The sequence below is a fragment of the Capsella rubella genome, unplaced genomic scaffold (genome assembly GCF_000375325.1).
Source record: "Capsella rubella cultivar Monte Gargano unplaced genomic scaffold, Caprub1_0 scaffold_2, whole genome shotgun sequence".
In the NCBI taxonomy this organism is placed as follows: Eukaryota; Viridiplantae; Streptophyta; class Magnoliopsida; order Brassicales; family Brassicaceae; genus Capsella; species Capsella rubella.
This window is the reverse complement of record NW_006238922.1, coordinates 12,207,850-12,220,516: the sequence shown is the minus strand read 5'-3', so window position 1 is coordinate 12,220,516 and position 12,667 is coordinate 12,207,850. Positions and strand designations below refer to the sequence as shown.

Sequence of the window (12,667 nt, the reverse complement as noted above, 5' to 3'; positions counted from 1 at the left end):
AAACACACATTGATATGTATATAAAATAACTCACGTGACTTTGCATTTGGCAGATGGATTGGAATCTCGGCGCATCACGCGAGAAAATATGCGAGACATACATATATATATATATACATTGGCCGTCTTGTATTTTCTACAAGCACCTAACTATATATGTTTTGTTTTCTATTAGTTTTTTTTTTTCTTTTGCTAAACTTGTAAATATCATATAACATGAAAGATAGTGATACAATGGATATAGAAGTCCTGAGAGTTCGAGCTTTGTCAAGAAAAGTGAAAAACAAAATTCAAATTAAGAGACCAAACTCAAACTCAATTAGCTAATGCATACCACCTAATATATTTTTTGTATAAGATTTTCAGTGCTACCATTATAAGTGTTCATCTGAAAATAAAAACTATCGCATTCAACAACACATGTACTACTCCAAACATGCTAAACCATGAATACACCAGCGAATTGAGGATAACACATACTAGAGGAGTTCAGTTGAAAATGATGGATCGTCTTAAAATGTCTTGTAGCAAACTTAAATTGTCGGGCAAGGTTTCAACATCCAGTTAGTCATGTATATTAATGGTATTTCTCCAAATAATGACATATCATTCATGAATCATATGGACCATCGATCGATCTCTAATTCACCACAAAAATAAAATTTATATAATCAATATAATTTAGAAACAAGATGCATGTGGATCTAAAACACTTGAATCGAGAAATATCTCAAAAATCAAATCACAGTGTCTGTGGCTCCTCACATTTCATTTCATTACAAGTCAGTTTGGCAATTAAATTCCAGATATCAAGTCACATGCCTAAAAAATCTGTGACTGCTAGCGTTAAGTAAGGCCCCTCTTGATGTTTGTGGATCTACGCCGAAACACTCGTTTTTTAAAGTCCACACGCTTGCACTACCTAATTATCTAATGCTTAAGTTTACGTAAAATATCGAATTAAGTGATATAAACTGAGATTAGCCAATTATATACGATTGTTTGTTTCGTGATCGTGGTAAGACAAAAGTGAAGTGTCGTGAACAAGAAAACCGTGATTTTGATCCTTTGATGCATAGTTGGAGCTACCCTTCTCTGACACGTACCAGCTCACCCCTCGTGCTTTGTTAATTACTAGACACGTACTATACATAATCTTAAGTGTAACAGTTTATTAATATAAATGACCGGAGATTAATATATAGACTATCATATATATGTACATGATAAGAATACATACGATATAATATATAACGATATATAGACGACGAATAAGTTTGAAAGTCTTGGGTCAATTTGATTATTTGGCTGTTTTCGTCGTCGATTAAACAAACGTTTTCATGTTACTATTGGACGAACGTATCTTTGAGTTTTGTTCGGTTTATCCGTTACCTTAAATACCGACTATCGTCGATATGTCAATTGTGCTTAATTTCAGTCGCTGATAAAGTTAGCTTCAGTATATATAATATATGACACCATGGCCAATTTAAGATTTGTTGAATGATCTTTTTGAGAGCGCCGTTGGATCTGTTTTATGCCTTCTTTGGAAGCCGATCATTTTTATTTTCAAAGGACTCCTTATATCATTTATCGTTTTATAATTTTATCCATGTAATATGTATTTTATATACACGTTTAATTTAGTTGATAGTTAAAATATAATTTGAACGAACCGAATCGCCGAATGTGGAAAAAATATAGTTTATTAGACTTTAGACCTCTAGCTATAGTCTTCAAATTTAATTATTCAATACATGTTGATGATCGTTCAAAACCATGTGAAAAAAAAAATCTGTCTTAACGCGTCTAAACCCCTAGCAAGATAGTTTACGGAAGACTCAAGTATGTTTATAATAATCAAACTAAAATAATACGATACTACCGAGTGTGAATATTACTTGTTTTTTTTTTTAGAAAGGAGAGAGCAGTTTTTTGGATTGGAGTTGTAGAGCTAGGGTGGCCAACCCACGTGTGTCCCCTCTCCGCTTGAAATGGAACATTAGTTATGTCTCTTAACTCGTTAAATCTGATTAATATATTCATCATTCATGTTAATATGATTTCAAATCTCCTAGAATAGTACAGATAACTATTGCAAACGATCTACGTCCTTTAACCTTAGCATCAATATATATGCTCTTAATTACATAACACTGATGAGTTTTTTTTTTCTTGTTCGGTAACGACATGCATAGCATTGAGTTTGGCCCTCTACTTTATATATAACATGTTATGTGTAACGTCCAGGTAATCAAAACGTCTAATAAACAGGTGTACTATCGTGTAAAATAGGTTACAAGTGTAAATATATCTATCTGAACCGAAGTAAATAAAAGAAATATAGTTGGGGAAATAAGAAAGCTAGCAATTATTCTCAAAAAGTAGCACATAAACTCATCCCACGTGCACATCATCTCATACTTAAATTGCCGTAACACCCACACCCACCGGTATATATAAACGCTCCTTTCTTCTTTCCTCTATCACCATTTCAAAACTCAAACCAATCTCTCTCTCTTCTCTATCTATATCCTCAGAGAATGGTTGGAGTTTTCCGGCGATCACTCTCATTCCCAAACAAACCTTGCGGCCGTTCATCTCCACCGTCGAAGCCACGTGTCTCTCACCACACAAGATCCATCAGTCTACCCTGTCGATCTCATCCCTTAATCTCCCACGTTAACCACGAGATCTCCCAGCTCAAATCCTGGTTCTCCTACTCCGGCGAATCTAACCGCCGCACCACCTCCTGGATCACCGACGGTCTCAGCCTCCTCAGGGACGTTCAAGAGACGCTGGCCGATATACTCCAGCTCCCTCAATCTCAAGAATCTCTACGGAACCGTCCCGTCTTCTTCGAGAATCTTCTTGAAGACCTTCTCCGGTTCGTCGACGCTTACGGGATCTTCCGTACGTCGATCCTCTGCCTCCGTGAGCACCAGTCCGCCGCTCAAGTCGCTCTCCGTAAGAAAGACGACGAGAAAATCGCATCGTACCTGAAGTCTCGCCGATCTCTCGCGCGAGATATCGCGAAACTGACTTCGTCGATCCGCGAGCCGAAGACCAAACACCAGCACTTCCACGTGGACATCATGGACGGAACGTACGGTGACGCAGAGCTAGCGTCAGTTATAAGTGACGTCATCGAAGTCACTGTTATGGTTTCCGTTGCTCTTTTTAACGGCGTTCACTTCTCTCTCCGTTCGACCAAAACGACGGCGTTTATTGGGTTCTTGAAACGTTCCGATAAAAAGGAGAAACTAGACGAATGTATAGAGGAGTTGAAGCAAGTTGAGGAGAAGAGTTTGGTAGGTCTAAGCAAAAAGAAGAACGAAGAAGTAAAGAGTTTGATGAAGAAGATGATGGAGTTGGAGAATTCGATCCGTGAAATCGAATGTGAAAGTGAGAAAGTGTTTAGGGGTTTGATTAGCACTCGAGTCTCATTGCTTAATGCCCTAACACATTAACTAATTATCACTTTCATTCTTCTTCTTCTTCTTCTTTCTTTTCTCTGTCTATTTGCGTTTTTGTCACATTATTTTATTATTTGTATGAGTTAACTACATGAAAGAAAATAGAAAAAACAAAAAAAGACAAATAAGAAAAGATACTTTACATTTCCTTCTATATATCTTTTTTAATTCGAGAATTAAAATCACCCTTATCACCCTTTTAAAGTTGAACTTTGCTAATTTATCACAAATCAGCAAGAGTGTTAAGCTAGAAATAAATAATAAAGCAGAACGAACAACAAAATGTGACAGAAATTTTTCAATCTTTCAATAAATGAATCATGATTTTGTTACCGTAATACCAAATTTTACTTCTTCTTTTTTTTTTTTTGGTAAACTTTATGTTATTATTTAGAAATATACCAAAAAAATTTTATCCTAGATTTAGTTGCGTCCACGATATATCTAATGATTGTTATAATTTTGGTTCATATATATAAGAAAAAAAGATAGTTCTTTCAATAAGAAAATAATGCATGGTAACGCGTAAAGAACCATGGTCCACTACCTCCATTTATTTTCAGAAGGAAGCCATGGCCATGGCCATGCATTATTATTTGGCAGACAACAAAACATTAAACATAAGAACAGAAACAGCGTGCGTGAACAAACTCACTTGACACATATATTTGCCGGAAATAATTGGTAGAAATTTCAATAATAGGACATACATAACTTGTAAAGTATTTTAATTTCACGTTGATGGGATTCGTTCTAATATTTGGTGGCCTCTCTTTAAGTTTTAATTAGTGATAACCCAGAATGCCACCACATGGTTTGTTAGGGATGCTTTTCAATTATCATCTTGATCTGATTCGGATTAAGACTTAATTATTTGATCATCACCGTATTAAAACGTGGGGTTTGCTGGAAAACAAACCGTAGTAGTATATAGTGCCATTGTTAATTTAACAATTAATTAGCTACTAACGAAATTAGGATCTTTCCCCTTTTAGCGGCGGTACGTATCAGTGGCGGTCATCACCGGTTCGACCTGTCTAAATCAATAGAACCGGACTAAATCACTCATAAGCAGCCATAGCCCATAATATATTAAATCCGGTTAACAGTTGAGCAATATAATTGGGTTGGTTGCTTTGAAATGCAACTTGCGTGAATTATTGTTATTTTGATAGAAACCTTTACTTAGTTTGGAATAATATTACAACGAAGCAAAATAAAAAAAAATGACAACTCGGATTTGGTCATGGCTTCAAGCCAACTCCCAACAAAGAAGATAACACAGATGGAAAAAGGGATATTGGTCTTCAATGCATGATTAGTGCTTGATTAGTTTTTAGGACCCAATTAAAGTTAATGGCGATAGCTACTTAGAGAAGAGATTAATCATACTCCTAATTAGAGCATCAACTTTACATGTTCTTAATAATCAAGGACTTCAAATATCTTTACCCAATTATTGGTCACTATTTTGTTTATACCTCAATTATGAATAGCTGGTTAATTTTTGTCAATATGTATATAGTTGGTTTTAGTTTAAATGTTAGGTTTCATCCGTTATTTCAAGTGAATGTTTTTAATAGCCGAATATATATCTTTTTATGACATTACGTATGCATTACCTATTATTAGCTATCCGATAAGACAAAGAAAAAACGCATTTAAATCATGTATTACAAAATTGGGGGTTTGATTTACGGATAGCATATCTAAGCTAGCTAGACATGTTAGGTTATGACGTTATGTTTACCAATTCTATTATTTCAGATTCGTCAGATAGATTGAATATATGGTTTAGGTTGGTGAAAGAGCATCGTTGATTCTTAGGTTCTATTGAAACAGAAGTGCTAACAAATTGATGGCGTGAAAAATTTAGAGACAGAGATTTAAATTTGGTTAGACGACGTGAAAATTTAACTAGCTGTGGATCTGTAAAGAAGTCAATTTATTTTTACTTTTTTTTTGTTGTTATTTGGAATTTGATTTGAAAATCTTGGGAAGTTAAAATTTTGAGTAGCATTTATAGAACTTGAAATCTGGTGTGGTTTGAATTTTGAGTATAAAACTTCATGGGGCTGTCTGTATATTCTAATTCACAAATCACAAGTATATTTGTATAATAAATGTATGATTAGAAGCAAATGGTTAATTTCACGCCTTAAGTATATATGTGATTAAAAGCAATGGTTTGTTTTCATACCTTATTAGACACATGCGACATGTCCTCCCGAGTACCGCCTCATGTTTTAAGACTCGAGTGGGGAACAACTCGCAGTTCCTAGCCATGTCACTATGTCACGTACGCATGTCTTCGAAGACTTTCCCTAACGTAAAGGCCTTACGATATGACCGGACTTTATATATAGGCCCGTTTTTGGTCATTAGTTAATCGTATAAAGAGGCCCGTTTCAGCCCAATAAGTAATCCTATAAAAGACGTTCCCGCCGTAGCCCAATATATGTGTTCCAAATTTTATTTGCATTTTTTGCTGTTAACAACAATTTGTTTTTTTCTCCTTTTATCTATCTCCGATATATTTAGTGCTCTCTTCTCTCTCTTGCATGCTTAGATTGCGATTTAAGTTGGAACCCACGTAGAGGTGTGTCTTAGGCGTGATCCGAAACCTAGATTCGATCCAGTAGTAAAAACTTTTTGGAAGATGGAAAGAAAAGTTATGGCTTCTAGAAACGTGCAACGGAAAGAGAAGAATAAAGAGGAATACAGGCCAAGCAAGCAAGTTTCGATCGGATGAATCTGAACAGCCTGAGAAGAGTTGTTTCATGTTTGACAGAAAAAGAAGAAGATGCATGTGTCACTAATGCTAGTCATTAACAGTACTATGAAGAGGATAAGGTAATATCTGAGACGCGACTTGCTTAAAGAAGAGAATGAAGCGTATGCCAAGCAATAAAGACTCTCGGTACAAGACGCTATTTCATGATGCACTGGCTTTTTGCAAGCGATCAGCGCAGATAACATTAAATTAAATTAATATATAGGCTAGTTAATTAGTAATATTTTTTTTTTGGACAAACTAGTTAATAATATACTTTGGCTAAAGTAGTTAATAATATTTTTAAAGTAGTCTCTATAACCTTTTTAAAAAGTAATCTTTGGTATCTAGGAGACATCAGACATGAATCCATATTATCAATAGAGTGTATATGTAATCATGTTTTGGTATGCGCGCGATAACGTTATAAACACATCTAGGCTGTCACAAAACCAACTTCGTTGATGGTTTTGTTTAATAAGCCAAGTCTTTCTCCGTTCGTGCACATTCCCAGTTTTTCCCCAATTGGAAAAATATAATATTACATGTATGCGTGTCTATGTTATATAAAAATGGTACTTGACATTTTCTTGATATATGAAATCTCCAAGGATGCAATATAATAAATGTTACTGGGATTACGAGAGCGACGTCGCAGCCAACAGTTCTTGTTTCTTGTTGGTTTCATATTTCCGCAGCCCATGCATAAAGGTTGCCACACATGCAAGTAGTATAGCAACTGAAATTTGGAAATTAAACCATTTCAAGTTTTTTTTTTTTCCCCTCAAGCTTTGTTTAAACTATAACATTGAGGACCAAGAAAGAATCTTCATCATGTTGTTAAAGGAAAGGTTATACAAAAAGATATGTAGGAATTACTTCGCATATTTACCTTAAAAAATAAACAAATGTACAATATGATCAAGAAAAAAAATTATCCTTGGTGGTGGCTGGATGGTTTCAGTTTTAGATTAATTGGAGTAAATCTCATTATAGCTTTTTTATTTTGTCGACAATCTCATTATAGCTTTACGACAATATATAGGTGCAAAACATTACACGTCGGTCATTTGATCATTTTTGAACTTTAGTTTGAATGTTGTGTTGTGTCCATGATGATCTTGCATGAAATTATTGGCTAAGAAGCATGTTCACCTATCTGATTAATCAGTTGTTTCAACGATATTTGAATATTATTTTAGTACTAAAACTATTAACCAAAAAAAAAAAAAGTTATAGTTGACAACAAAAACAAAAAAAAATATGAAAAATTATCATTATGAAGAAGAGGAGTGTAGATTTGTCGTTTGACTGTCGGAAGAAACTCAATTGCTACAGCCAATTCCAGACTGTATCTATATTCGTGTATAGACTGGACCTATACGTGCACGCATACGTATACACAAACTCAAACATGAAGAATGTACATATAGACACATACATATATATGGGTGAGAGTATTAATGAGAGAAATTGAAACTTTTGTTCGTTGACTAAATACATTTATATCTGATCTGTAGAGTGAATTAGGCATGGCTGTTACTTCATCATCATCATCTAATGCCCACGTGCGTTCAACAAGCTGGTCTGAAGACGTTCGTCCTCTGTCTCGAGCCATCGATGATCATCTTCTGATACTTAAGAAAAGACCAGACTCTGCTCGTCGGAAACTCGGAGTGTTAAAGAATCTGTACGAGGTTGTCGAAGTTTTCCTCAGCTTTCAAACGACGAAAACGCAAAAAGCTTTCACCGGATTTGAAGATGTTTCTGACGGTTTCCTCGAGGTTCTTGATATCTGCAGCACGATCAGAGACGTTCTGATGCAGATAAAGGAACAAGTCAGGGAACTGGAATCGAGCTTGAGGAGAAGAGTGATCAGGAGCAAATCAGGAGAAGATCAAGAAGCTTTCGTGTCGCGTGAGATAGACATGTATGTGTTTAAGAGGAGAGCCTTGAGCAGAACGATTGTGAAACAACTGAAGAAAACAGAGGATAAGATGAAGAAGAAGAAGAAAAGAGATTGTGGAGACGTCATTAACGTAATGAAAAGAGTCGAAAAGACGAGCTTCGATGTTATGGTGTCTTTGTTGATCGAAGTGGTGACGAAGAATCAGAGCGATCATAAGCAGAGATCGAGGAAAGGGATTGTGTCGAGGATTTTGAATAGGAAGAATCAAGAAGTTGATGTGGAGGAGCTGAAGAAGCTGAGAGAAACAGAGCATGGCATTGAAGAAACAGAGAGAGAGTTGGAGAGTGTCTATAAGAAGCTGTTGAAGACAAGAGTTTCTTTCCTTAACATGCTTACTCTTTGAGATTTTATGGTTAGATGTAATTTTTTTTGTTCATGTAAAGTATTGGCTTCAGCCGTTTAGTGTAGGCTAAAGTTTTACTCGTAAATAATTGTGTGTATCGTTCTTCAATCATATTCAGACGTTACTTGTCAAGAACATTAGCTGATCACTTCGGTATTTTATAAATTTGTCATCAAGTTTTATACAATCACAAGACAGAGCACATCACTCAGTTTTCTCTTCGGAAGTTGTTGTTGCAAAAACAGAGCAGGGGTGAATTTGAGATAATGGGCTTATTAATTGGGTCCAGTGGGCTTTACTTATTTTCGATCTGCTGTCTTGAGAAAAATAGCTAAATCATACGGAAATTGCTAAAAGAAATACGCAATAATAAATTAATAATGTCTTCTTCTTCCCTTTTTTTCTATTACGCAATAATGTATTTTTGTAATATATAAAATGCAATAATGTCTCTACATTATGATGACAACTGAATATATATAATGGATAGTTGATTATTCATTATAAATTATAATTTGTATAGCTATACCTTCCAAATGGGAAATCGAATAATAAGATTGCTCCACTAACAACAGAATAAAAATGAATATGTTTGGAGGGATCTGAATCTAATTATATACTTTTTGAGGAGATATTAATTTGTTGTAAATAACCTGAGATAGAAAGATCTTAAACACACAATCTAATCCAGCATGTATCCATGCATCGAGCCGTCGAGGTGGTTACCATAGTGATATAGAAATTATAAATACGTACATACAGGTAATACGTATGTGTGTGTATTCTCATTATCCACGTTATAAAGAAGGTATATATTTGCTAATTGCTATTAAATTTGTGAAACTATGATTATATTGTTTGCTTGGTCGTCGAAAAATCTATATCGATAGGAAGTGAACCACAACCGCATGTATGTATTGTGCCAAAGATATTTGAGTATTCGGATCTTATTATAATTTTTGGGTTATATTACCTTTTTCTAGATAGTAAATAGATCCTGAAGACAAAAAAAAAAAAAAAAGATCCGTAATCCATTTAACTTGATACATAAACATCTCTGACAAAACACGTAACACAAATATTTAAAGTCTGATCCAAAATCTAACATTTCTCGTTCCATTTAATATTCGTTTCGTCCATTCCACATTGTTGCAATTTACCGACACAGCCTGGCACCGTCTCTCGTGCATGCATGGTACCTAAACCTGATAACTTCAAGTACCCCAATAATAAATTATTTAAATCTTTAAAACTATAAATTATAAAAACAGAATATCTAAACGAATCCACAATGTACCCTAATACACGAGTGCTTCTTACGTACAAAGAAGGTTCCTTGTGACCTGTTTTGAATCATTTAAACCATTATTTTGATAATACCTCCAAAGTGAGCTGTTCCCCAGATGTCCCACGTCCGTACAAAAACCCAAACTTAGGATCCTTCATCGTACTTTCCCTCAGATCCCTCTTCTCCTCTATATATAATCTCACTCTTACACACATTCTACATATATCTAATCTTCGTCTAAAAACTCTTAAAAAGCCCTAAAAACCAATCAAATCTACTCTTTCTATTCGTTTCTTAACATTAATTCTTAGCTAAGATTAAGATCTATATGGCTCAGAATAACTTTGAGGGTTTGAGAGAGCTACACGACTGCGTAAACTATCTCCTTGATCACTGTCCGAGAACAAGAGAATCTCTGTCTCAACAAGGACAAGAAAAATGGACGGAACAAGTTTCAGAAGCTTCACTGAAGATGTTAGACATCTGTAACGTATCCAAAGATGTGATGACACTCGTGAAACACAACTTGCAAGATCTACAACTGGTTTTACGTGGTAACGAATCATCTGATGTTAACGAGAAGATCGCTGCGTATAATCGGTATAAGAACAATCTCAAGAAGGAGACGCTGAAATGCTTAAACTGTCTGAAGAACATGAAAGGAAGCGGAGGAAGAGTGGCCATGCCAATAGAACAGAACCTTCTGTTCGTTGCTGAGGTTTTGGAAGAAGTAAGAAGAGTCGTTGTGACGATGGTTGAGTCTTTGTTCTCGCTTGGTTGTATTCCTTGGCTAGAGAAGAGATCGAGCAAAGGGTCTTTGTCTTCCATCTTTACCATTCGGTCTTCGTATTTATTAGATGATGTATGGGACGAGACCGCGGTGCAAAGTGCGACTACGAGGTTGGAGGCGGCGGAGATTGCTATAGAGGAGCTCGAGATAGAGTTGGAGTTTATTTTCCGGCGATTGATTCAGACGAGAGTTTCACTTCTTAATATTCTCACCAACTAGATAATATATGGTATATCCGGTTAGGTTTTGCTTCAAGCGGACATGTTTAGTTTACAGTAGATAGTTATAGATTGAATTGTAACATTATATTCTTTATTCTTACGTATTTTTTGAAGTAAAATTATATATTTTACCCGTTTTCGTATTAAATTGAAGCCAGACACTTTTCGTCTTCACCAGTACAAGTTCAGTTGCATGCGTATTGCTCTGTATACTTGGATGAGTTAGATCTAACACCACGAAATCCCTAGCGTTTCTTTGAAACTCATTACATTGCAGGCTTGGATCTTAAAACACGAATCTCGCAATTCGTTATATTTCAAATTAACTTGTAGACAGCAAAAAGACAAAATCATCAGGAAGTGCAACACAAGTAGTAACTTTAATAACAGAAGTAGCAAGTCTTTTAAAGTTGTGTACACAAACAATTCACGTCTTCTTCACGGTTCTCTTTATTTCGACATATGAAGCTGAAAATTAATAAAACAAGAGACGATTCCTTTTTTTCGTCATGATCTTCAAAGGTTCAATGAGACCTAATAGCAAAACCCAGAAAGGATATCAGTAATTTTGAGCAATGCTTATAAGGTTGCGTGAAAGGTGGACTTGCAAACAGAAAACCGATGTCTCAATAAAGAGGAAACTCAAAACATTTACCACTAAATTGATAACAAACATTCCAGATAAAGGCAAAATAGTGTCAATGATTCATCCTAGTGGATATATAAATCAAGAACATCCTTTTAGAGAAGTTAAAGATCCTCTAAACATTCACCGTTTTTATGAACCAAAACCAGATAAAAGCTACCATTCTATTTCAAAACAAACTACAGAGCGCCTAACAAGACATTTCTTCAGTAAGTAACAACTTAGAATTGCTAATATACATAAGGGTATCTAAACATAATGTAGAGAAGTTAACTTTCACTAACTGATGTCTTACTAAGTAGCATTTTCTACCAACAATAATGAGCGCTTAATACAAAATGGAAGTTTTTTTAATCATCTTTCTTTGTAACCCAAGTACACAACTGCGCTTAAGAACTTAAATGATTCAATAAACAGTTGTACTAGTAGGGACATTACCTAGTGGTGATCCCCATGACCATGATCACCATGGCCATCCCAAGGGTGCCTCCATCCCTATCAGATGCCAATAGCAAGATCACATGTTAGCCATCATGGAAAAATTGGGACCTAGAAACTTTACGATTGTGTAGCACAGATAAAACGAAACGAGAGTCTTACCATAACTACAGGACCATCTTGCTTTGCCCTGTACAGAATCCAGAACCTGAACGTATTCAAAAAAAAAAAAAAATTAAGATGTGAATTGCTGGAAAATGTAAAATATAGGCGATTACTTCTCTTTAATCAATTTCATCAAACCGAAATTGAAATTGGCTCCTTCCGGAAAAATAATCCAATTCAAACCAACATCTACCTGAGTAGCTTCAATTCAAATCCACATAATCCAATTCCAATCCCATAGTGAGATCTAGCTTCCGATCCAGATTAGCTTAAGTCCCAAAATAAAAACAAAAAGCGAATTAGGTGGGGAGAGAGAGAAATGTACCACATAACGGCGCACAAGCCTTTTCCGGTGACCGTGTGCCACGTCTTGGGAGTGTGTACGGTGACTCCCTTGTAAGTAATACCTCCGCCACCCATTTTCTTCAAACCCTAGATTCCCCGATTCGCACTTCAATTTCAGACCGAAAGCTTTCTTCCTCGTCTGCTTTGACAATACTCTCTCTCTCTCTACCTGAGATTTGATTCAGACATTTGAGGCCGAGTGGGCTTTTCAGT

General features: G+C 35.5%; 4 protein-coding genes across 4 annotated transcripts; 3 read left to right on the top strand and 1 right to left on the bottom strand.

Annotated features, from left to right (window-relative positions):
• Window positions 1-2,468: 2,468 nt before the first annotated feature.
• LOC17895307 lies at window positions 2,469-3,497 on the top strand. Its single transcript, XM_006301520.2, has one exon. The coding sequence runs from the start codon at window positions 2,544-2,546 to the stop codon at window positions 3,468-3,470; it is 927 nt and encodes a 308-aa protein (XP_006301582.1). The 5' UTR covers window positions 2,469-2,543; the 3' UTR covers window positions 3,471-3,497.
• Window positions 3,498-7,781: 4,284 nt separating this feature from the next.
• Window positions 7,782-8,691, top strand: LOC17895918. Its single transcript, XM_006301664.2, has one exon. It carries the CDS (start codon window positions 7,782-7,784, stop codon window positions 8,559-8,561), a length of 780 nt encoding a protein of 259 aa, XP_006301726.1. The 3' UTR covers window positions 8,562-8,691.
• A 1,486-nt stretch (window positions 8,692-10,177) lies between these two features.
• Window positions 10,178-10,913, top strand: LOC17894508. Its single transcript, XM_006301177.2, has one exon. The coding sequence runs from the start codon at window positions 10,178-10,180 to the stop codon at window positions 10,856-10,858; it is 681 nt and encodes a 226-aa protein (XP_006301239.1). The 3' UTR covers window positions 10,859-10,913.
• A 231-nt stretch (window positions 10,914-11,144) lies between these two features.
• On the bottom strand, window positions 11,145-12,611 carry LOC111831946 (NADH dehydrogenase [ubiquinone] 1 beta subcomplex subunit 2). Its single transcript, XM_023787634.1, has 4 exons — window positions 12,435-12,611; window positions 12,107-12,152; window positions 11,945-12,001; window positions 11,145-11,394 (listed from the first exon to the last, which is right to left on the bottom strand). Exons 1-3 carry the CDS (start codon window positions 12,527-12,529, stop codon window positions 11,945-11,947), a joined length of 198 nt encoding a protein of 65 aa, XP_023643402.1. The 5' UTR covers window positions 12,530-12,611; the 3' UTR covers window positions 11,145-11,394.
• Window positions 12,612-12,667: the final 56 nt, after the last annotated feature.

What these genes read in the sequence shown, in the direction of transcription:
- LOC17894508 (XM_006301177.2), top strand. Translation starts at nt 10,178, where the DNA reads ATGGCTCAGAATAACTTTGAGGGTTTGAGAGAGCTACACGACTGCGTA.
- LOC17895918 (XM_006301664.2), top strand. Translation starts at nt 7,782, where the DNA reads ATGGCTGTTACTTCATCATCATCATCTAATGCCCACGTGCGTTCAACA.
- LOC17895307 (XM_006301520.2), top strand. Translation starts at nt 2,544, where the DNA reads ATGGTTGGAGTTTTCCGGCGATCACTCTCATTCCCAAACAAACCTTGC.
- LOC111831946 (XM_023787634.1), bottom strand. Translation starts at nt 12,529, where the DNA reads ATGGGTGGCGGAGGTATTACTTACAAGGGAGTCACCGTACACACTCCC. An exon ending in GGCTTGTGCGCCGTTATGTG is followed by an intron (nt 12,153 to 12,434) that starts GTACATTTCTCT and finishes GAATACGTTCAG; the next exon opens with GTTCTGGATTCTGTACAGGG. An exon ending in AAGATGGTCCTGTAGTTATG is followed by an intron (nt 12,002 to 12,106) that starts GTAAGACTCTCG and finishes GGCATCTGATAG; the next exon opens with GGATGGAGGCACCCTTGGGA.